We start from the raw sequence: 23,163 nt of genomic DNA, 5'->3' as shown, positions 1-23,163 counted from the left end.
TGGACGGGAGAAGCCAGAGAGTGGTGGTGGACGATTGTTTCTCAGACTGGAGGCCTGTGACTAGTGGTGTGCCTCAGCGATTGGTGCTGGGACTATTGTTGTTTGTCAACTGTTTCAATGATCTGTAATATAACGTGGTAAATTGGATTAGCAAGTTTTCAGATATGGAAGTGTAGTGGACAGCAAAGGTGTTCAAATCTTGCAGAAGGATCTGGACCAGCTGGAAAAATAGGTTGAAAATGGCAGATGGAATTTAATGCAGACAAGTGTGAGGTGTTGCATTTTGGAAGGGCAAACCAAGAAAGGACGTACATGGTGAATGGTTGGGCACTGAGGAGTGGGGTAGATCAGGGGGATCTGGGAACACAGATACAAATTCCCTGAAAGAGGCGTCACAGGGGGGATAGGGTTGTAAAGAGAGCTTTTGGCATCTTGGCCTTCATAAATCGAAGTATTGAATGTAGGAGTTGGGACATTATGGTTAAATTGTACAAGACATTAGTGAGGGCAAATTTGGAGGATTGTGCACTTACTAGGATGTTGCCTGAACTTCAGGAACAGAGCTACAGGGAAAGGTTAAATTGGTTAGGACTTTATTCCCTATAGGTGAATGAGGGGAGATTTGATCGAGGTATTTAAAATTATGAGGGGATAGACAGAGTAAATGTAGGTTGGCTTTTTCCACTCAAGGTGGATGAAGTACAAACTGGAGGATATGGGTTAAGACTGAAAAGAGAAAGGTTTAGGGGCAACATGAGAAGGAACTTCACACAGAGAATGGGAGAAGCATGGAATGAGCTTCCAGCTGACGTGGTGAACGCGGGTTCAATATTAGCATATGAAGAATTTGGATGGGTACATGGATGGGAGAGGTATGGAGAGCAAAGATAGGTGCTGGACAGTAGGACCAGGCACAAAGAGGGTCATGGGGCCTGCTTCTGTCCTGTAATATTCTATGGTTCCATAGGAGTAAGGGGTGGAGGAGAGTTTGGGTTGGAGAGAGAGGTGGGGTTGGAAGAGGTGGGGTGGGAGAGAAGTGGGGCTGGAGAGAGGTGGGGTTGGAGAGGTGGGCTTGGAAAGAGGTGGGCTTGGAGAGAGAGAGAGGTGGGGTTGGAGAGAGGTGGGGTTGGAGAGAGAGAGAGGTGGGGTTGGAGAGGTGGGTTTGTAGAGACTTGGGGTTGGAGAGGTGGTGTTGGAGAGGTTGGGTTGGAGAAATTTGTGGTTGGAGAGGTGGGGTTGGGAAGGTGGTGAGAGGTGAGTGAAGGAGAGGATGGGGTTGGAAGGTGATGTGGGGGAGAGTTGGGTGTTGGGCAAGAGGTGGTATGGGGAGGTGAATTTAGGGGAGAGGTGGGTGTGGGGGTGAGGTGGATATAGATTGAGTTGAGTGTGGGGAGAGGTGGGTATGGGGAGAGTTGGGGATGGGGAGAGGTGGGTATGGGGAGAGATGGGTTTAGGAGAGAAGTGGGTATGGGGAGAGATGGATGTCGGGGAGAGATGGGTGTGTAGAGAGATGCTTGTGGGTCTAGGGCAGAGGTGGGTTTGAAGGTGAGGTAGATATAGGTAGAGGTGGGTATGGGGGATGGGTGGTTTTGGGATAAAGGTGAGTGAGGGGAAAAGGTGGGTGTGGGGAGAGGGGGGTGTAGGGAAGTCGTGGATGTCGGGGAGAGGTGGGTTTAGGGGAGAAGTGGGTGTGTGGAGAGATGGGTGTAGGGGAGAGTTGGGGGTGAGGAGAAATGCATGTGTGGGAGAGGTGGGTTTGGGGGAGAGGTAACTGTGTGGGAGAGGTGGGCTTGGGGGAGAGGTGGGTATGGGGAGAAGTGGGTTTGGGGAAAAATGGGTGTGGGATAGAGATGGATGTGGGGGGAGAGGTGTGGTTAGGGAAAGGTGGGTATGGTGAGAGGTGGGATAGGGTGATAGATGGGTGTATGGAGCTTTAGGTTTGGGGGAGAGTTGAGTGTGGTGAGAGGTGTGTATAGGGGAGAGGTTGATATGGGGAGAGATGGGTATAGGGAAGATCTGGGTGTGGGAGAGAGGTGGATTTAGGGGAGAAGTAGGTGTGGGGAGAGATAGGTGTATGAGAGAGTTGGGGGTGGGGAGAGATGCATGTGTGGGGATCGGTGTGTTTAGTGGAGAGGTGGTGTTGGAGAGAGTGGGTTTGGAGAGAGGTGGTGTTGGAGAGGTGGGGTTGGAGATGTGTGGGGTTTGAGAGGTGGGGTTCGAGAAGGTGGGGTTGGAGAGAGGTGTGGTTGGAGAGGTGGGGTTGGAGAGAGGTGGGCTTGGAGAGAGAGGTGGGGTTGGAGAGTTGGGGTTGGAGAGGTGGGGTTGGAGAGAGGTAGGGTTGGAGAGAGAGGTGGGTTTGGTGGGGTTGGAGAAATGTGGGGTTGGACAGTTGGGGTTGGAGGGGTGGGGTTGGGAAGGTGGTGAGAGGTGAGTGAAGGGGAGGAGAGGTTGGAAAGAGGTGATGTGGGGGAGAGTTGGGTGTGGAGGCGAAGTGGGTTTGGGCAAGATGTGGGTATGGGCAGGTGAGTGTAGGGGAGAGAAGGGTGTGTGGGCGGAGGAGGGGTTGGGGAGAGGTGGGTTTGGTGAATGCTGGGTGTGGTGGAGAGGTTGGGGTGTGGGGAGAGGATGTTGTGGAGGTGAGTGTGGGGGAGAGGTGGTCTTGTGGATAGGTAGGTTTGTGGGAGGGGTGCATGTGGGTAGATGTGGGATTTGAGGGTGAGGCAGGATTGGAGTGGTGGATATGGGGTCGAGGTGGGTCTGGGGAGAGGTGGGAGTGGGGGAGGTGTGAGAGAAGTGAGGTTGGGGGATGGTGGGTTTGGGGAGAGGTGGGTGTGGGGAGAGGTGGATGTAGGGAAGACGTGGGTGTATGGGAGAGGTGGGTTTAGGGGAGAAGGTGTGGGAAGAGATAGGTGTCATGGAGAGTTGGGGTGGGGAGATGCATGTGTGGGAGAGGTGGGTTTAGGGGAGAGGAGGGTTTTGGGGAGAATTGGGTTTGGGGGAGAAGTGGGTATTGGTAGAGGTGGGTGTGGGGAGAGGTGGGGTTGGAGAGAGGTGGAGTTGGAGAGAGAGAGAGGTGGGGTTGGAGGGAGTGGTGGGGTTGGAGAGAGGAGGGGTTGGGAGAGGTGGGGTTGGGAAGGTGGTGAGAGGTGAGTTAAGGGGAGGAGGGGTTGGAAAGGAGCAATGTGGGGGAGAGGGGTGTGGGGGCGAAGTGGGTTTGGGCAAGAGGTGGGTAAGGGAGGTGAGTACAGGGGAGAGAAGGGTGTGGGGGTGAGGTTGGGTTGGGGAAAGGTGGGTTTGGTGAGAGTTGGATGTGGTGGAGAGGTGGATTTGGGGAGAGTATGGGTTGGGGAGGTGGGTATGGGGAGAGGTGAGTGTAGGGGTGAGAAGGGTGTGGGTGGAGGAGGGGTTGGGGAGAGGTGGGTTTGGCAAGTGCTGTGCGTGGTGGAGAGGTGGGTGTGTGGGAGAGGTTGGCTTGTGGATAGGTAGGTTTGTGGGAGAGGTTGGTGTGGGTAGAGGTGGAATTTGAGGGTGAGGCAGGATTGGGGTTGTGGATATGATGGAGAGTTGGGTCTGGGGAGAGGTGGGAGTGGGGGAAATGTGAGTGTGGTGGAGTGGTTTGGTTGTGGGTGAAGTGATGTTGGGGGGAGTGGTGGGTGTAGGGGTGAGGTGGATATAGGTCGAGGTGGGTGTGGGGGATATGTGGGTTTGGGAGAAAGGTGAGTGTGGAGGAAAGGTGGGTGAGGGGAGAGGTGGGTGTGAGGAGAGGTGGGTATGGGGAGAGGTAGGTATGGGGAGAGTTGGGTATGTGGAAATGTGGGTCTAGGAAAGACGTGGGGGCGTGGGAGAGGTAGATGTAGGGGAGGTTGGTGTGTAGAGAGATGCATGTGTGAAAGAGGTGGGTTTAGGGGAGAGGTAGAAATGTGTGGGGTTGGAGAGGTGGGGTTGGAGAGAGGTGGGGTTGGAGAGAGGTTGGGTTGGAGAGAGGTGGGGTTGGAGAGGTGGGCTGATGGGATTGGGGATGTGGACTTGGAGAGAGGTGGGTTTGAAAAGGTGGGTTTGGAAAGATGTACGGTTGAGAGAGATGGGGTTGGAGAGATGGGGTTGGAGAGAGGTGGGTTGGAGAGAGATGGGGTTGGAGAGTTGTAGTTGGAGAGGTGGGTTTGGGAAGGTGGTGAGAGATGCGTGAAGGGGAGGAGGGGTTGGAAAGAGGTGATGTGGGGTAGAGTTGGGTGTGGGGGTGAAGTGGGTTTGGATAAGAGGTGGGTATGGGTAGGTGAATGTAGGGGAGAGAAGGGTGTGGGGGGGAGGTTGGGTGTGGTGGAGAGGTGGGTTTGGGGAGAGTATGGGTTGGAGAGGTGGGTTTGGTGAGTGCTGTGTGTGGTGGAGAGGTGGGTGTGGGGAGAGGATGTGTTTGGGATGTGGGTGTGGGGGAGAGGTTGGCTTGTGGTTAGGTAGGTTTATGGGAGAGGTGGGTGTGGGTAAAGGTGGGATTTCAGGGTGAGGCAGGATTGGGAAGGTGGTCTGGGGAGTGGTAGGTGTAGGGTAGAGCTGGTCGAGGTCAGAGTTGGTTTGGGTAGCATTGTGTGTGGGGAGAGGTGGGTGTAGGGGAGATGTGAGTGTAGTGAAGATTTGCGTGTGTGGAGATGTTGGTGTAGGGTTAAGTGGGTGTGGGGAAGAGGTGGGTGTTGTGGAGAGGTTAGTGTGGGGTAGTGGTGTGTGTGGGGAGAGGAGGGTGTAGGGGAGAGTTGCGTGAGGGGAGAGTTGGGTGTGGGGAGATGTGGGTTTGGTGAGAGGTAAGTTTATGGTGAAATGGGTGTTGGGGAGAGGTGGTTGTAGGGGAGATATGTGTGTGGGGAGAGGTGTGTTTATAGAGAAATGAGAGTGGGGGAGTGGTAGTTGTAGGGGAGAGGTGGGTGTGGGGAGAAGTTGGTGTGGGGAGAGATTGGTGTTAGGTTGTGGTGGGTGTGGGGAGAGTTGTGAGTGTGGAGAGGTGTTGGGGAGAGGAGGGTATTCAGAGAGATGTGCTTGGGAAGGCAGTGGGTGTAGGGGAATGGGTGTGAGGAGAGTTGGGAGTGGGGAGAGGTGGGCGTCAGGGAGTGGTGGGTTTAGGGGAGAAGTTGCTGAGGTCAAGGTGGGGTTGGGGAGAAGTGGGTGTGGTGAGAAGTGACTGAAGGTGGGGAGATATTGGGAAGAAGTGATGTGGGGGAAAGTTGTGTGTGGGCGACAAGTGTTTGTGGCGACATGTAGGAGTGGGGGAATTGTGTTTGTGGGGGAGATGAAGATATGTGAGAAGTGGGTGTAAGAGTTAGTTGCGTCTGGGTGTGCGGTGGGTGTGGGGAGATGTGTGTTTATGGGAGAGGTTGGTGTGGGGAGAGTTTTGTGTGGGGCAAGGTGGGTATGTGAAAAGTTGGGTGTAGGGGAATGGTCTGTGTGGGGAGAGATGGGTGTAGCCGATAGGTGGGTGTGGGGAGAGGTGTGTGTAGGGGAGACGTGGATGTAGGGGAGATTGGGTGTGGTTTATGGTGGGTGTGGGGAGCGTGGGTTTGGGGAGAAATGGGTGTAGGGGAGAGGTAGGTGTGTGGAGAGTTGTTTGTGAGGAGAGTCAGGTATGGGGAGAGGTGGGTTGAGGCTAAAGGTTAGTGTAGGGGAGATGTGGGTGTGGGGAGATGTGGGTGTGGGGAGAGGTGAGTGTGGGGAGAGGTGAGTGTGGGGAGAGGTGAGTGTGGGGAGAGGTGAGTGTGGGGAGAGGTGGGTGTGGGGAGAGGTAGGTGTGGGGAGAGGTGAGTGTGGGGGGAGGTGGGTGTGGGGAGAGGTGAGTGTGGGGAGAGGTGAGTGTGGGGAGAGGTGAGTGTGGGGAGAGGTGCGTTTGGATGAGAAGTGGTTGTGGGGAGAGGTGGGTATGGGTGTGCGGTGGGTGTGGGGAGTGGTGTGTGTAGGGGAGAGATGGGTGTGGGAAGAGTGTTGTTTGTGGCGAGATGGGTGTGGGAAAAGGTGGGTGTAGGGGCAGAGGTGGGTGTGGCGAGAGTTGAGATTGGGAAGAGGTGGGTCTGGAGAGAGGTAGGTGTAGGGGAGAGGTGGTTGTGGGCAGATTTGGTGTGGGTAGTGTTGGGTGTGAGGAGAGGTGGGTGTGGGCAGATTTGGTGTGGGTAGTGTTGGGTGTGGGGAGAGGTGGGTGTGGGCAGATTTGGTGTGGGTAGTGTTGGGTGTGGGGAGAGGTGGGTGTGGGGAGAGGTGGGTGTGGGGAGAGGTGAGTGTGGGGAGAGGTGGGTGTGGGAAGAGGTGAGTGTGGGGAGAGGTGGGTGTGGGAAGAGGTGAGTGTGGGGAGAGGTGGGTGTGGGGAGAGGTGAGTGTGGGGAGAGGTGGGTGTGGGGAGAGGTGGGTGTGGGGAGAGGTGAGTGTGGGGAGAGGTGAGTGTGGGGAGAGGTGGGTGTGGGGAGAGGTGAGTGTGGGGAGAGGTGGGTGTGGGAAGAGGTGAGTGTGGGGAGAGGTGGGTGTGGGGAGAGGTGAGTGTGGGGAGAGGTGGGTGTGGGGAGAGGTGGGTGTGGGGAGAGGTGGGTGTGGGGAGAGGTGAGTGTGGGGAGAGGTGAGTGTGGGGAGAGGTGAGTGTGGGGGAGGTGGGTGTGGGGAGAGGTGGGTGTGGGGAAAGGTGGGTGTGGGGAGAGGTGAGTGTGGGGAGAGGTGAGTGTGGGGAGAGGTGAGTGTGGGGAGAGGTGCATTGGGATGAGAAGTGGGTGTGGGGAGAGGTGGGTGTGGGCAGATTTGGTGTGGGTAGTGTTGGGTGTGGGGAGAGGTGGGTGTAGGTGAGACGTGGTTGTAGAGGAGAGTTGTGTGTGTGGAGATGTTGGTGTAGGGAGAAGTGGGTGTGGGGAAGAGGTGGGTGTTGGGGAGAGGTTAGTGTGGGATAGTGGTGTATGTGGGGAGAGTTGTGTGTAGGGATATGTATTGTGGAGAGGTGGGTGTGTGGAGAGGTATGTTTGGGGGAGTGGTGGGTGTAGGGATGGGTGTGGGGAGAGGTGAGTGTGGGGAGAGGTGGGTGTGGGGAGAGGTGAGTGTGGGGAGAGGTGGGTGTGGGGAGAGGTGGGTGTGGGGAGAGGTGAGTGTGGGGAGAGGTGAGTGTGGGGAGAGGTGAGTGTGGGGGAGGTGGGTGTGGGGAGAGGTGGGTGTGGGGAGAGGTGGGTGTGGGCAGATTTGGTGTGGGTAGTGTTGGGTGTGGGGAGAGGTGGGTGTAGGTGAGACGTGGTTGTAGAGGAGAGTTGTGTGTGTGGAGATGTTGGTGTAGGGAGAAGTGGGTGTGGGGAAGAGGTGGGTGTTGGGGAGAGGTTAGTGTGGGATAGTGGTGTATGTGGGGAGAGTTGTGTGTAGGGATATGTATTGTGGAGAGGTGGGTGTGTGGAGAGGTATGTTTGGGGGAGTGGTGGGTGTAGGGATGGGTGTGGGGAGAGGTGGGTGTGGGGAGAGGTGGGTGTAGGGGAGTGGTTGGTATGTGGTAGTGGTGGGTCTGGGGAGAGTTGTGTGTGGGCAGAAGTGTTGGGGAGAGGAGGGTGTGCAGATAGGTGTGTTTGGGTGAATGGTGGGTGTGGGGGAGGTGTGGGTGTTGGGAATGGTGGGTATATGGGTGAGGTGGGTTTGAGGAGAGTTGAGTGTGGGTAGAGGTGGATGTGGGGGAGAGAGTTGTGGAGAGTGGCGTGTGCAGGGGAGAGCTGGGAGTAGGGGAGATGTATGTGTGGGGAAGATGTGTGTTTAGGGGAGAAGTTGCTGAGTGCAGAGATGGAGCTGCGGGGGAGGTGGGTATGGTGAGAGTTGAGTGAAGGGAAATAGATGTTGGAAAGAGGTGATGTGGGGGAGAGTTTGGTGTGGGGCGAATTGTGTGTTGGTGAGAAGTTGGTGTGGGGAGAGGTAGTAGTTGTGTATGTGAGGGAGAGGAAGGTGTGGGGAGTGTTGCAATTGGGGATAGGTGGATGTAGGGGAGAGGTGGGTTTTGGGGATAGGTGGGTGTAGGGGAGTGGTGGGTGTGGTGAGAGGTTTGTGTAGGGTAGATGTGTATGTGGGGAGAGGTGTGTTTGGGGAGAGGTAGGTGTGGGGTAGTGGTGGGTGTGGGGAGAGTTGTGTGTGGGCAGAGGTGTTTGGGAGAGGAGGATGTGGAGAGAGGTGTGTTTGGTTGAAAGGTTGGTGTAGGGGAGATGTGGGTGTGGGGAATGATGGGTATAGGGATGAAATGGGTGTGGGGAGAGTTGGGTGTGTGGAGAGGTGTGTGTAGGGGTGTGGTGGATGTGGGGGAGAGGTGTGTTAGGGGAAAGTTGGGTGTGGGGGAGAGGTGGATTTGGGAGAAAGGTGGGTGTTGGGCAGTGGTGGGTTTGGGGGGAAGGGTGAATGTGGGGGAGAGGTGTGTTTGGGGGAAGGGTGATTGTGGGGGAGTGGTGTGTGTAAGGCAGTGGTTGGTTTGGGGGAATGGTGAGTGTCGGGGAGATGGGAGGTGGAGATGGCTTTGGGGAGACGTGGTTTTGGTTGAAAGTTTATTTTTATGGGAGAGGTGTGTGTGGTGAGAGGTGTATGAAGGGGAGGAGGTGTTGGGAAGAGGTGATGTGGGGAGAGTTGGATTTGGGAGTGAAGTGGTGTGGAGAGAGTTAGGAGTAGGAGAGAGGTGGTTGTGTGGATTGTGGGTGTGGGGAGAGGTGGGTTTAGGGGAGAGGTAGGTGTATGGGAGAGTTGTGTGTAGGCAGATTTGGTGTGGGTAGGGGAGAACTGGGTGTAGGGGTGAGGTGAGTGTGGGGAGATGTGCGTTTGGATGAGAAGTGGGTGTGGGGAGAGGTGGGTGTAGGGGAAAGGTGCGTGTGGGAGAGTTGGGTGTGGGGAGAGTTTGGTGTAGGTGGGTATGGGGAGAGATGGGTGTGGGGAGAGTTGGGTGTGTGTGTGCGGTGGATGTGGGGAGAGGTGTGTGTAGGGGAGAGGTAAGTGTGGGGAGAGTTTTGTGTGGGGCGAGGTGGGTGTGGGATGAGGTGGGTGTTGGGGAGAGGTGGGTGTGTGGAGAGGTCGTTGTGGCCAACGTGGATGTGGTGAGATGTGGGTGTGGGGAGATGTGGGTGTGGGGAGAGGTGAGTGTGGGGAGAGGTGAGTGTGGGGAGAGGTGAGTGTGGGGAGAGGTGAGTGTGGGGAGAGGTGGGTGTGGGGAGAGGTAGGTGTGGGGAGAGGTGAGTGTGGGGGGAGGTGGGTGTGGGGAGAGGTGAGTGTGGGGAGAGGTGAGTGTGGGGAGAGGTGAGTGTGGGGAGAGGTGCGTTTGGATGAGAAGTGGTTGTGGGGAGAGGTGGGTATGGGTGTGCGGTGGGTGTGGGGAGTGGTGTGTGTAGGGGAGAGATGGGTGTGGGAAGAGTGTTGTTTGTGGCGAGATGGGTGTGGGAAAAGGTGGGTGTAGGGGCAGAGGTGGGTGTGGCGAGAGTTGAGATTGGGAAGAGGTGGGTCTGGAGAGAGGTAGGTGTAGGGGAGAGGTGGTTGTGGGCAGATTTGGTGTGGGTAGTGTTGGGTGTGAGGAGAGGTGGGTGTGGGCAGATTTGGTGTGGGTAGTGTTGGGTGTGGGGAGAGGTGGGTGTGGGCAGATTTGGTGTGGGTAGTGTTGGGTGTGGGGAGAGGTGGGTGTGGGGAGAGGTGGGTGTGGGGAGAGGTGAGTGTGGGGAGAGGTGGGTGTGGGAAGAGGTGAGTGTGGGGAGAGGTGGGTGTGGGAAGAGGTGAGTGTGGGGAGAGGTGGGTGTGGGGAGAGGTGAGTGTGGGGAGAGGTGGGTGTGGGGAGAGGTGGGTGTGGGGAGAGGTGAGTGTGGGGAGAGGTGAGTGTGGGGAGAGGTGGGTGTGGGGAGAGGTGAGTGTGGGGAGAGGTGGGTGTGGGAAGAGGTGAGTGTGGGGAGAGGTGGGTGTGGGGAGAGGTGAGTGTGGGGAGAGGTGGGTGTGGGGAGAGGTGGGTGTGGGGAGAGGTGGGTGTGGGGAGAGGTGAGTGTGGGGAGAGGTGAGTGTGGGGAGAGGTGAGTGTGGGGGAGGTGGGTGTGGGGAGAGGTGGGTGTGGGGAAAGGTGGGTGTGGGGAGAGGTGAGTGTGGGGAGAGGTGAGTGTGGGGTGAGGTGAGTGTGGGGAGAGGTGCATTGGGATGAGAAGTGGGTGTGGGGAGAGGTGGGTGTGGGCAGATTTGGTGTGGGTAGTGTTGGGTGTGGGGAGAGGTGGGTGTAGGTGAGACGTGGTTGTAGAGGAGAGTTGTGTGTGTGGAGATGTTGGTGTAGGGAGAAGTGGGTGTGGGGAAGAGGTGGGTGTTGGGGAGAGGTTAGTGTGGGATAGTGGTGTATGTGGGGAGAGTTGTGTGTAGGGATATGTATTGTGGAGAGGTGGGTGTGTGGAGAGGTATGTTTGGGGGAGTGGTGGGTGTAGGGATGGGTGTGGGGAGAGGTGAGTGTGGGGAGAGGTGGGTGTGGGGAGAGGTGAGTGTGGGGAGAGGTGGGTGTGGGGAGAGGTGGGTGTGGGGAGAGGTGAGTGTGGGGAGAGGTGAGTGTGGGGAGAGGTGAGTGTGGGGGAGGTGGGTGTGGGGAGAGGTGGGTGTGGGGAGAGGTGGGTGTGGGCAGATTTGGTGTGGGTAGTGTTGGGTGTGGGGAGAGGTGGGTGTAGGTGAGACGTGGTTGTAGAGGAGAGTTGTGTGTGTGGAGATGTTGGTGTAGGGAGAAGTGGGTGTGGGGAAGAGGTGGGTGTTGGGGAGAGGTTAGTGTGGGATAGTGGTGTATGTGGGGAGAGTTGTGTGTAGGGATATGTATTGTGGAGAGGTGGGTGTGTGGAGAGGTATGTTTGGGGGAGTGGTGGGTGTAGGGATGGGTGTGGGGAGAGGTGGGTGTGGGGAGAGGTGGGTGTAGGGGAGTGGTTGGTATGTGGTAGTGGTGGGTCTGGGGAGAGTTGTGTGTGGGCAGAAGTGTTGGGGAGAGGAGGGTGTGCAGATAGGTGTGTTTGGGTGAATGGTGGGTGTGGGGGAGGTGTGGGTGTTGGGAATGGTGGGTATATGGGTGAGGTGGGTTTGAGGAGAGTTGAGTGTGGGTAGAGGTGGATGTGGGGGAGAGAGTTGTGGAGAGTGGCGTGTGCAGGGGAGAGCTGGGAGTAGGGGAGATGTATGTGTGGGGAAGATGTGTGTTTAGGGGAGAAGTTGCTGAGTGCAGAGATGGAGCTGCGGGGGAGGTGGGTATGGTGAGAGTTGAGTGAAGGGAAATAGATGTTGGAAAGAGGTGATGTGGGGGAGAGTTTGGTGTGGGGCGAATTGTGTGTTGGTGAGAAGTTGGTGTGGGGAGAGGTAGTAGTTGTGTATGTGAGGGAGAGGAAGGTGTGGGGAGTGTTGCAATTGGGGATAGGTGGATGTAGGGGAGAGGTGGGTTTTGGGGATAGGTGGGTGTAGGGGAGTGGTGGGTGTGGTGAGAGGTTTGTGTAGGGTAGATGTGTATGTGGGGAGAGGTGTGTTTGGGGAGAGGTAGGTGTGGGGTAGTGGTGGGTGTGGGGAGAGTTGTGTGTGGGCAGAGGTGTTTGGGAGAGGAGGATGTGGAGAGAGGTGTGTTTGGTTGAAAGGTTGGTGTAGGGGAGATGTGGGTGTGGGGAATGATGGGTATAGGGATGAAATGGGTGTGGGGAGAGTTGGGTGTGTGGAGAGGTGTGTGTAGGGGTGTGGTGGATGTGGGGGAGAGGTGTGTTAGGGGAAAGTTGGGTGTGGGGGAGAGGTGGATTTGGGAGAAAGGTGGGTGTTGGGCAGTGGTGGGTTTGGGGGGAAGGGTGAATGTGGGGGAGAGGTGTGTTTGGGGGAAGGGTGATTGTGGGGGAGTGGTGTGTGTAAGGCAGTGGTTGGTTTGGGGGAATGGTGAGTGTCGGGGAGATGGGAGGTGGAGATGGCTTTGGGGAGACGTGGTTTTGGTTGAAAGTTTATTTTTATGGGAGAGGTGTGTGTGGTGAGAGGTGTATGAAGGGGAGGAGGTGTTGGGAAGAGGTGATGTGGGGAGAGTTGGATTTGGGAGTGAAGTGGTGTGGAGAGAGTTAGGAGTAGGAGAGAGGTGGTTGTGTGGATTGTGGGTGTGGGGAGAGGTGGGTTTAGGGGAGAGGTAGGTGTATGGGAGAGTTGTGTGTAGGCAGATTTGGTGTGGGTAGGGGAGAACTGGGTGTAGGGGTGAGGTGAGTGTGGGGAGATGTGCGTTTGGATGAGAAGTGGGTGTGGGGAGAGGTGGGTGTAGGGGAAAGGTGCGTGTGGGAGAGTTGGGTGTGGGGAGAGTTTGGTGTAGGTGGGTATGGGGAGAGATGGGTGTGGGGAGAGTTGGGTGTGTGTGTGCGGTGGATGTGGGGAGAGGTGTGTGTAGGGGAGAGGTAAGTGTGGGGAGAGTTTTGTGTGGGGCGAGGTGGGTGTGGGATGAGGTGGGTGTTGGGGAGAGGTGGGTGTGTGGAGAGGTCGTTGTGGCCAACGTGGATGTGGTGAGAGGTGGGTGTAGGGGAGAATTTGGTTTGGTTTAGTGGTGGGTGTGGGGGAGAGTTGGGTGTGGGGTTACGGTGGTTGTTGGGAGAGGTGCGTGTGGGGAGAGTTGAGTATGGTGAGAGTTTGATGTAGGTGAGATATGGTTGTAGGGGTGTGGTGTGGTGGGTGTGGGGAGAGTTGTATGTGGGGAGAGGTGGGTGTGGGAAGAATTGGGTGTGGGGAGAGGTGTGTGTAGGGGAGAACTGCGTGTAGGGGTGAGGTGGGTGTGGGGAGAGGTGCGGTTGGAGGAGAGGTGGATGTGGGGCGAGGTGGGTGTAGGGGAGAGGTGTGTGTGTGGGGAGAGTTGGTTGTGGGGAAAGGTTGGTGTAGGAGAGAGGTGGGTATGGGGAAAGATGTGTGTGGGGGGTGTTGGATATAGGGAGAGGTGGGTGTATGGGAGAATTGGGTGTAGGGGAGAGTTGGGTGTGGGTGTGCGGTGGGTGTGGGGAGAGGTGTGTGTAGGGGAGAGGTGGGTGTGGGAACGGTGGGTATGGCCAACAGGTGGGTGTGGTGAGAGGTGGGTCTAAGGGAGAAGTGGGTGTAGGGGAGAGGTGGATGTAGGGGTAGAGATGTGTGAGGGGAGAATTGAGTGTGGGGAGAAGTGAGTGTGGTGAGAGGTTGGGGTAGGGGAGAGGTGGTTGTGGGCAGAGTTGATGTGGTTAGCGTTTGGTGTGGGGACAGGTGGGTGTAGGGGAGACCTGGGTGTAGTGGAGAGCTTCGTGTGGGGAGAGGTTGGTGTAGGGAGAAGTGGGTGTGGGGAAGAGGTGGGTGTGGGGAGAATTGGGTTTGTGGAGAGGTGGGTGTGGGTGTGAGCTGAGTGTGGGGAGAATTTGGTTTGTGGAGAGGTGGGTGTTGGGAGAGGTGGGTGTTGGGAGAGGTGGGTGTGGGGGAGAGCGATAGTGGAGTGTTAGATTGGACTGAAGGGTGAGAAAGGTGAACTCACGTACACATCCATATTCACACACACACACGCACACTGTCACATATGACCACACACTCACTGACCCACACATACATACCCAACCCGACACACATATGCACATATACCCACACACATACAGTACTCACACATACACACCAACACACACACAAACACCCACATACCATACAACCACACAGACATCAATATTCACACACACACACTTATACACACATTCACAGACACTCCAACACCAACACACACACCCATACCCAAACACACACACACACACAGATGGAAAGACACACCCACTAACACACACACCCAAACACACACACGCACCCACAATCACACTTGCACACATATACACACTCTGATACACCTACATATACACCCACAAAAACACACACACACAACAAAACAACCGAAACACAAACACATCCCCATACACACCCACACACTCCACAAAATACACACACACCTATACACATACAAACACACACAAACCCACACATACACCCACAAACACACACCCACACATTCACCCTCATACAGCCACACACACCAAAACATCTACACTTCCAGACCCACACACATATACATAAACATCCACACACACAAATCCACACACACAAACCTACCCAAACACACAAAACGCACCCCAAACTCAAGCACATCCCCACACACACCCACATAACCAAACACCTACACACACCTATACACACACTCACATACATCCACACATACACACACACAAACACCCACATACACACACAAACTACCACATACACCCATGTACAAACACACCCACACACTCAGATATACTCACACCCACACACACAGCCACACACCCTCAGTTACACACATACACCCACACACAGACACCCACATACACACATACCCAGACACACTCACATACATACTCATACACACTCACACAAACACATACCTACATGCACCAGCACACACACCCACCCACGTCTCACCCAAACACATCTCTCTCCACATCCTCCTCTCCCCAACACCTCTGCCAACACACAACGCACCCCACACCCACCATTACCACACACCAACCTCTCCCCTACACCCAAATCTCCTATACACCCACTTCTCCCTAAACACGCCTCTCCCACACACCCACCTCTGTGTGTAGGATGGGGAGATTTCAGATTAATAATCAGAGGACATACATGACATCACATACAACCCTGATATTTCTTTTTCCTGCAGGCACGGCAGAATTACCACTATACAGATAGACAGGCACAAACACAGACAGACAGACGGCAAGACAGACTTATAAACAGACTCATAGACAGATTCACAGACAGGCACACAGACCAACAAAGACAGACACCAAGACAGATGGTAAGACAGACTTATAAACAGACTCATAGACAGATTCACAGACAGGCACACAGACCAACAAAGACAGACACCAAGACAGACGGCAAGACTGACTTATAAACAGACTCATAGACAGATTCACAGACAGGCACACAGACCAACAAAGACAGACACCAAGACAGATGGTAAGACAGACTTATAAACAGACTCATAGACAGATTCACAGACAGGCACACAGACCAACAAAGACAGACACCAAGACAGACGGCAAGACTGACTTATAAACAGACTCATAGATTCATGGACAGGCACACAGACCAACAAAGACAGACATCCAGACAGACAGCAAGACAGACTTATAAACAGACTCGTAGACAGATTCACAGACAGACACACAGACCAACAAAGACAGACACCCAGACAGACGGCAAGACAGACTTATAAACAGACTTATAGACAGATTCACGGACAGGCACACAGACCAACAAAGACAGACACCCAGACAGACGGCAAGACAGACTTATAAACAGACTTATAGACAGATTCACGGACAGGCACACAGACCAACAAAGACAGACACCAAGACAGATGGCAAGACAGACTTATAAACAGACTCAGAGATAGATTCACAGACAGACGCCCAGCTATACAGAAAGCCAGAAACCAGACAGACAAACACACAGGCAGACGCACATCAAGGGACACATAGACAGACACAGACAGACGTCAGTGCCATCCCCACCTGGAGTCTGTTCCCCAGTGCATCGCGTAGATTTTGGCCAGATGACCTCGCAGAGTCCGTCGCGTACGCATCTGAATCCGGCTCACCGGCTCCAGTCCACATGCCACCTGTGAGTAAGGTAAAGATGAGACACTACGCCCTATGACCACAGACCCCTCTTCTCACCCTTACCTCAGCTCTCCCCTCTCACGATCCGTCCCCTCTACACCTCCCACCCACAATCTACTTCCCTCTTCCTCCCCTTCTCTCATTCTCCCTCTCTCTCTCATTCCAGCTCCCTCACTCGCCATCCCCACCCCTTCTTCCTCTACCTCTCCACTTTTGTCTCTCTCTCCTCCCTCCAATCCCTCCCCTTTCCCCTCATTCCCCTTTCTTTTTCCCTTCCCCTCTACCATTCTCCTCCCATGTTTCCCTTACTCCTCTCCCTCTCGTGTTCCCTCTCTACTCCCATTCCATCCCTCTCTCCCCTTCACCCCTTATTTCTCCCCTCCAATTTTCTCCTTCACTCCACTCTCTCTCCACACCATCTCTCCCTTTCACCCTCACTCTCCCCTCTCCTCCCTCTCTCACCTCTATTTCTCCCATTCCCCTCCCCCTCTCTTTGGCCTCCCTCCCTCCACTTTCCCTTCTCCTCTTCATACCCTTCCTTCTCCAATTCCCCCTCCTTCTCTCCCCTCCATTGCTCTCTCTCTTTCCTCCCACCCTATCCTCTTCCCGCAACCCTCTCTCCCCTACCTCCATCTCTCCCCTGCCTTCCTCGCTCCCCTTCCCCCTCTCTCTCTCACGATCCCCTCCCTTACAAACATAGAACACTGCAGCACAGAAAACATGGTATTCAGCCCTTCTTTCTGCTAGTCCCATTGAACTTCTTCAATTCCATAACTCTCCAGGCTTCTCCCATCCATGTATCTATCCAATTTATTCTTAAAACACATGATCAAACCTGAATTTACCACATCTGAAACTCCTACAACTCTCTGAGTGAACCTCTCCTAAACCTTTCCCTTCATCTTAAAACTATATCCTCTCATATTTATCTCCCACAATCTAAATGGAAAAAGCCTATTCACATCCACTTTGTCTTCTGTTCCAGAGTTCGGTGTTGTGTGTTGGCCTATGTGTGGTGTGGTTTTATGTTAAAAAGTGACAGTTTGCCTTTAAGAGCCAAGGTGAAGGTAGACTGCTGAGAGAATGGGAGAAGGACTGTGCATGTGCAGAAAAACAATGATCTAGAAATTTCTGGACTTGGGCGATAAACCATCACTGGGGCTGCTGTGGAGTGGAAGGAGGCCCAGAGCATGAGTCATGGTCTGGAGAACAGTTTAGAATGTTGGGATTTCAAAAAGGATGAACATCCAAAGAGAGCCAGAAGGATCTGGATCAATCCAGTTGTTCCTATCTCTTCAAGCAACAGATGACATCTTTGAATTTTGTGCTCTCTCTCCCTCTGTCTCTCTCTGTCTCTCTCTCTCTCTCTCTCTCACTCTCACACACACTCTCAAAAATCTTTTGGCTTCAGTTTACCAAACAAACTGAATTTTGTTTATGATCTTTGCTTTGGTTGAGATCGAAGTTTTGTGAGCCTTGTGTGTTTTGTGTCTAAGTTTTTCTGTGGGCTGGTTGGAAATATAACTTAGACTTTAATTACATATGTTATATTTAGGCTGGGGAATTTATTAGTTTTACACTGTTATAGAAATTTGCATAGTGACCAGTGGGCAATGTTATAAAAGGGGGGATTTTGAATTGAAGTTTGAAGGTGAATTTTTGTTAATAAAGTAATTGTTCATCTTTACCCCTGTGTGATATGCTTTCTTTGTGGTTGCTGGTTTGATCTTGTAACATAATTTGGGGGATTGTCCAGGATCAAACCAACTTGGAAGCTATAGGGGCGATTGACTTGTGCTTAGTTATCAGTTGTCTGAGTTTGACTCAATCTCCAGCTTGAAATTAAAAATAAACGGTGAGTGTATAAATCACCAGCAGAAAAAACTGCAACTATGAATCTTGTTACACCATCCCTGCTTTCGGGGAGCCTTTCTCAAAAGTGATAGTGGATTGTGTTGGACCATTGCCAGAAACTCGCCAACCAGTTCATAGCTAACCCTTCAGTGGTTAATTTTAAAATGGCTAAAAAATCAAAACTGATGGTTATAGTTGGCAAGTTAAAACTTACAGTAAGAACTGGAATAAAAAAAAGGAAATTCCCTGAAAGATTGTTAAGCACTATGAAGGAAAGGGGGTATTTGAAGAAGCTGCATTAGAACAGTTTCCAAAGAAGAATTCTTCAGAGGAAGTAAAGTTGGCTTTGAGAAAACTAGAGTTAGAGGAAAAAAGAGAGGCAAAAAGAAAAGCCGAACGGGAAGCAGTAAGGCAGGCAGAAATGGAGGAAAGGGCAGCTGCAAGGGAGGAGAGAGAGAAAGAATGGAAACATGAGCTAGAACTAGCTAAATTGAGGCCGATTCTAACCCAAGGAGAGGGGGAAGCCCAAACCCCACGTGCTGGTCAGGAGGAGAGGTTTCTGGTCAGTCGAGAAGTGAGGTTAGTTACTCCATTTGAGGAACCTGAAATAGACCAGTATTTTCAGCATTTTGAGAAAGTAGCTGTAAATTTAAAATGGCCACCAGACCAGTGCTCACTCTTGCCACAAAGTGTTCTTAAAGGGAAAGCCCAACAGGTGTATTCGTGTCTCACGGTTCAACAAGCAACTGATTATGAATTTGTAAAGCAGGTATACTCTGATTTTATGAACTAGTCCCAGAGGCTTATAGACAAAAGTTCAGGAGTTTAAAAAGGGCAGCAACCCCATCTTACCTGGAGTTTGCTTATAGGAAGGTTGTGTTTTGATCGGTGGTGTGCCGCAATGAAAATAGAAAATAACTGATTTATTGAGGGATATCATTCTGATTGAGGAGATTAAAAATTGTGTTCCTGACGATATTCAAGTGTACTTGGCAGAGAAAAATATAAAAACTTGACAAGAATTGGCTAAATTCGCAGAGGAATATTCTTTAACCCACAAGCCCAAGTGGACACCAGGGAAAACCTTTCAAAGGAATACTGCTGATAATCCAAGTAGAGTAGAAAGAAAATCTAGAAGTGAGATTGAGGGAAGAGAATAAAAGTGGATGAAGGAAAAAATTTTGAGTGTTATTTGCCACTATTGTAAGAAGGCAGGGCACACAATTGCAAATTGTCCTGTACTGAAAAGGAAGAATGAGAAAGGGGTGGTACCAACTGCCTGTGTTCAGAGCGAGAAAGTTAGAGATATTTTTAAACCATTCACGACTGAAGGTTTCATTTTGGTTAAAGAAGGATCCAATAAGGTTCCAGTTAAAATCCTGCGGGATACTGGAGCAGCCCAATCGTTTGTATTAAGCAACATTTTGAATTTTGATGAGGAGACAGATACTGGAGATGTGAATTTAATTAAAGGCATTGGTGATGAAGCAGAGCCTATACCTTTGCATAGAGTAGTGATGAAATCAGACTTAGTTAATGGCCTGGTTACGATAGGGATAAGATCAAGTCTGCCGTGGATGGAGTTTCTCTTTTGTTAGGGAATGATTGAGCAGAGGGTAAAGTCATACCTGTGGTGAAACTCACAAGTAAGCCATTGGTTTATGAGTCCGAAAAGGATTTGGAAATCTACCCTGTGTGTGCCATTACTAGAGCCATGTCTAGAAAAAAGGTAGAAGTAGAGAAAGTCTGTGATGATCCTGTAGTAGAGGCAAGCATTGAGGACAAACCTAAAGATCCAGTTTTGCTGTTGTCAAGAGAAGAATTAATAGCCAGACAAAAGCATGATCCTGATCTTGCAGGGATAAGAGATAAGATTCTGTCTAACCAGGAAATTGAAACTATGCCAGTAGGTTACTTTGTTCAAGATGGAATATTGATGAGAAAGTGGAGACCACAAGTGATGCCTGCCAGTGAAAACTGGCAGTAGTAAGGCAAGTTGTAATTCCCAAAACTTACAGGAATGAAATATTAAAGTTGGCTCATAGTACACCTTTAGGAGATCATCTTGGAGTGAAGAAGATGGTAGAAAAGAAAAGGAAATAGTTTTATTGGCTGAAATTAAGAAAGGATGTTGTGAACTTTTGTAGAACCTGTCACACTTGTCAATTGGTGGCCAAGCCTAATCAAGGACCACCAGTGTCATCTTTGCAACCCATCCCTGCTTTCGGGGAACCCTTCTCAAAAGTGATAGTGGATTGTGTTGGACCATTGCCAAAAACCAAAGCGGGAAATGAATATTTGTTAACACTCATGTGAACAGCTTCAAGGTTTCCAGAGGCAATTCCCCTGAGAAACATTAAAGATGATTGTAAAGGCTATGCTAAAATTTTTCACACTGTTTGGCCTACCAAGGGAAATTCAATCGGACCAAGGGAGTAATTTTATGTCTGGAATATTTCAACAGGTGGTGTATGAATTGGGAATACATCAAATTGTATCATCTGCCTATCATCCTGAAAGTCAAGGGGACTGAAAAGGTTCCATTTAACTGTGAAAAATATGATGAGGGCTTATTGCGTGGAAAATAATAAGGATTGGGATGAAGGAATCTATTTGTTATTGTTTGCTGTTAGTGAGGAAACTCAGGAGTCTCTTGGTTTTAGTCCATTTGAGTTGTTGTTTGGTCATGAAGTCAGGGGTCCATTATTATAGTTGAAGGAACAGTGGATACATAATGATATACAATCAAATCTGTTGGATTATGTTTTCAAATTTAAAAATAGATTACATCAGGCTTGTGAGATGGCAAGGAAAAATTTAAAAACTGCTCATGGAAAAGTGAAAATTTGGTATGATCAAAAAGCAAAAATTAGGGACATTAAACCTGGTGACAAAGTATTGGTTTTGTTTCCAATGCAGTCAAACCCTTTGAGAGCTCAGTTTTCAGGACCATATAAGGTGAAATCAAAAATTAACCAGGTCACCTATGTCATTGAGATGCCTGATTGTCAAAGAGAGACACAGGTCTGTCACGTGAACATGCTTAAACCTTACTTTGAGAAAATGACTGAGGAGGAGACTAGGATTCCAACCAAGGTGCTAGTTGTAGAGGAAAGTAAGGAGGAGATAAGTTTCCTGGAAGGACATGGAGCACAGAAAGTGATAAGCCCCAGGCTAGAAAATTCTATAGTTTTTCAAAACGTAGACACCAAGTTAATGCATTTGACTAAATCAGAAAGGGAAGAAATGAAGACATTACTTATGAAATTTAAGGATATATTCCCAGATGTTCCAAGAAGAATGACTGTGGCTTGTCATGATGTGGAGGTTGGTGATGTTAAGCCCATTAAGTAGCATCCTTACTGAGTTAATCAGGAAAAGAGCAGATTGTTGGATCAAGAGGTGGATTATATGCTCAAAAATGACATCATCCGAAAATCAAGTTCAATTTGGAGTTCATCCTGTGTTCTGGTGCCTAAGCCAGATGGCTCAATTAGATTTTGTACAGATTATCAAAAGGTAAACATGCTGACAAAGATTGATGTGTTCCCTATTCCCAGAATAGATGATTGAATAGATAAGGTGGGGAAGGCTAAGTTTCTTACAAAGATTGGTCTCTTAAAAGGATACTGATGTGTTCCTTTGACAGAGAAAGGCAGGGAGATTTCTGCATTTGTTACACCTTCAGGATTGTGTGAGTATAATATTATGCCTTTCAAGATGAAAAATGCACCTGGCACATTTCAGAGAATGATTAATGCAATAATTCAGGGTTTAGAGCACACAGGAGCCTATATCAATGATTTAGTCATTAGTACGGATACATGGGAAGAACACATGCTTGAATTAGAGCAGTTATTTCAGAGACTGGTGGAAGCTCACCTCACAGTGAATTTAGACAAGAGTGAGTTTGGACATGCCACTGGAATTTATCTGGGTTATGTGGTAGGACAGGGACAGGTGGCACTGGTTGGTACTGAACCCTGAGGCACACCAATAGATCTGGCTTCCAATGTGACACAGTACTGAAGCCTCCGGCACACCGCTATACATCAGCTTCCAATCTTACCCATTACATAACCATGATGAACCCCACTAGACACTGTCTTCCAATCTGGCACAATACTGAATCCTAAGGCACATAACTAGACAGTGGTTTCCTATCTGACGCAGGACTGGACCCTGAGGCATATCACTTGTCACAGGCATCCAATTTTACTTAGTACTGAACCCCGAGGCACACCAATAGACACCGGCTTCTAATCTGGCCCAATACTGAATCCTGAGAAACACCACAGGTCACTGGCTTCCAGTCTGACCTGGTACTGGTCCCTGAGACACACCAGGAGACACTGGATTCCAATCTGTCCAATACTGAACCCTATGGTACACCATTACTCAACGACTTCCAAACTGTCCCAATACTGACTGCTAATGCACACCACTGGTCACTGGCTTCTAATCTGGCCCAGTATTTAACCCTGAGGCACACCGCTAGTCACCGACTTCCAGACTGTTCAATACTGAACCCTGAGGCACACCACTGGTCACCAGCTTCCACTCTAAACCAATACTGAAACCTGAGGCACACAACTAATCACTGGCTTTTAATCTTGCCCAGTATTTATCCCTGAGTTACACCTCTAGAAATCGGCTTTGAATCTGTGCCAGTACTGATCCCTGAGGCATATGACTAGACACCAGGTTCCAAACTGGCCCAGCACTGAACCCTTAGATTACACCATTTGTCACCGGCATCCAATATGACGTAGTACTGAACCCCTCTGAGGCACTCCTGTAGTCGTCGTCTTCAAATCTGGCAAACCTTTATCTAGCACTACTCTCTGTCATTTCTCATTCAACCATTGTTGAATCCATTTTATTACTTCAATGTTAATACATAATGAATTATCCTTCCTAACTAATCTTCCCTGAGGAATCTAATGAAAGGCCTTACTTCTTCTTTCTTCTTCTTTGGCTTGGCTTCGCGGACGAAGATTTATGGAGGGGGTAAATGTCCACGTCAGCTGCAGGCATGTTTGTGGCTGACAAGTCCGATGCGGGACAGGCAGACACGGTTGCAGCGGTTGCAGGGGAAAATTGGTTGGTTGGGGTTGGGTGTTGGGTTTTTCCTCCTTTGCCTTTTGTCAGTGAGGTGGGCTCTGCGGTCTTCTTCAAAGGAGGTTGCTGCCCGCCGAACTGTTACCCTCATCAACTCTCCTAGTTAACGGCTCAAAAAATTTGATCAGGTTTATCAAACATGATCTTCCCCTCACAATCCATGTTGACTGGTCCTACTCAAACCCTGCTGATACAAATATTTCTATATACCATCTCTAAGAATACTTTGCATGAACTTACTCACCACTGACGTCAAACCTATGGACCATAATTACTAGATTTACTCCTATCACCTTTTTTTAAACAATGAAACGACAAGAGGCACCCCTCAATCCTCCGGCTCCATTCCTGTTACTATTTCTACACTAACCTCCCTCAGGGTTCTAGGGAATATCTTCTCAGAGCCTGGACACTTATCCACCTTTATTTTCTTTAAAAGCCCCAGTATTTACTCTGCTTTAATTATTATGGTTTCCATTTCCCTTACTTTACACAGATCGATATCCTTCTCCTTTAGTAAATACTGAAGAATAAAAGCTGTTCAGAATCTCCCCCATCTGCTTTGGATCCA

At 51.1% G+C, this 23,163-nt stretch overlaps 1 protein-coding gene across 3 annotated transcripts in view; it reads right to left on the bottom strand.

Annotated features, from left to right (window-relative positions):
* The window catches only part of LOC138749183 (guanine nucleotide-binding protein G(I)/G(S)/G(T) subunit beta-3-like), a 79,838-nt gene that overhangs the window by 31,509 nt on the left and 25,166 nt on the right, over nt 1-23,163 (bottom strand). For all 3 annotated transcript variants that reach the window (XM_069910222.1, XM_069910225.1, XM_069910224.1), the window contains exon 6: nt 15,510-15,616. In XM_069910222.1, coding sequence (XP_069766323.1) covers nt 15,510-15,616 — 107 coding nt within the window. The remainder of the gene's footprint in view (nt 1-15,509; nt 15,617-23,163) is intronic.

This window comes from Narcine bancroftii, chromosome 14 (assembly GCF_036971445.1).
Source record: "Narcine bancroftii isolate sNarBan1 chromosome 14, sNarBan1.hap1, whole genome shotgun sequence".
Taxonomy (NCBI): Eukaryota; Metazoa; Chordata; class Chondrichthyes; order Torpediniformes; family Narcinidae; genus Narcine; species Narcine bancroftii.
Note: the sequence above shows the minus strand (reverse complement) of the source record. Positions and strands in the feature narration are given on the sequence as shown.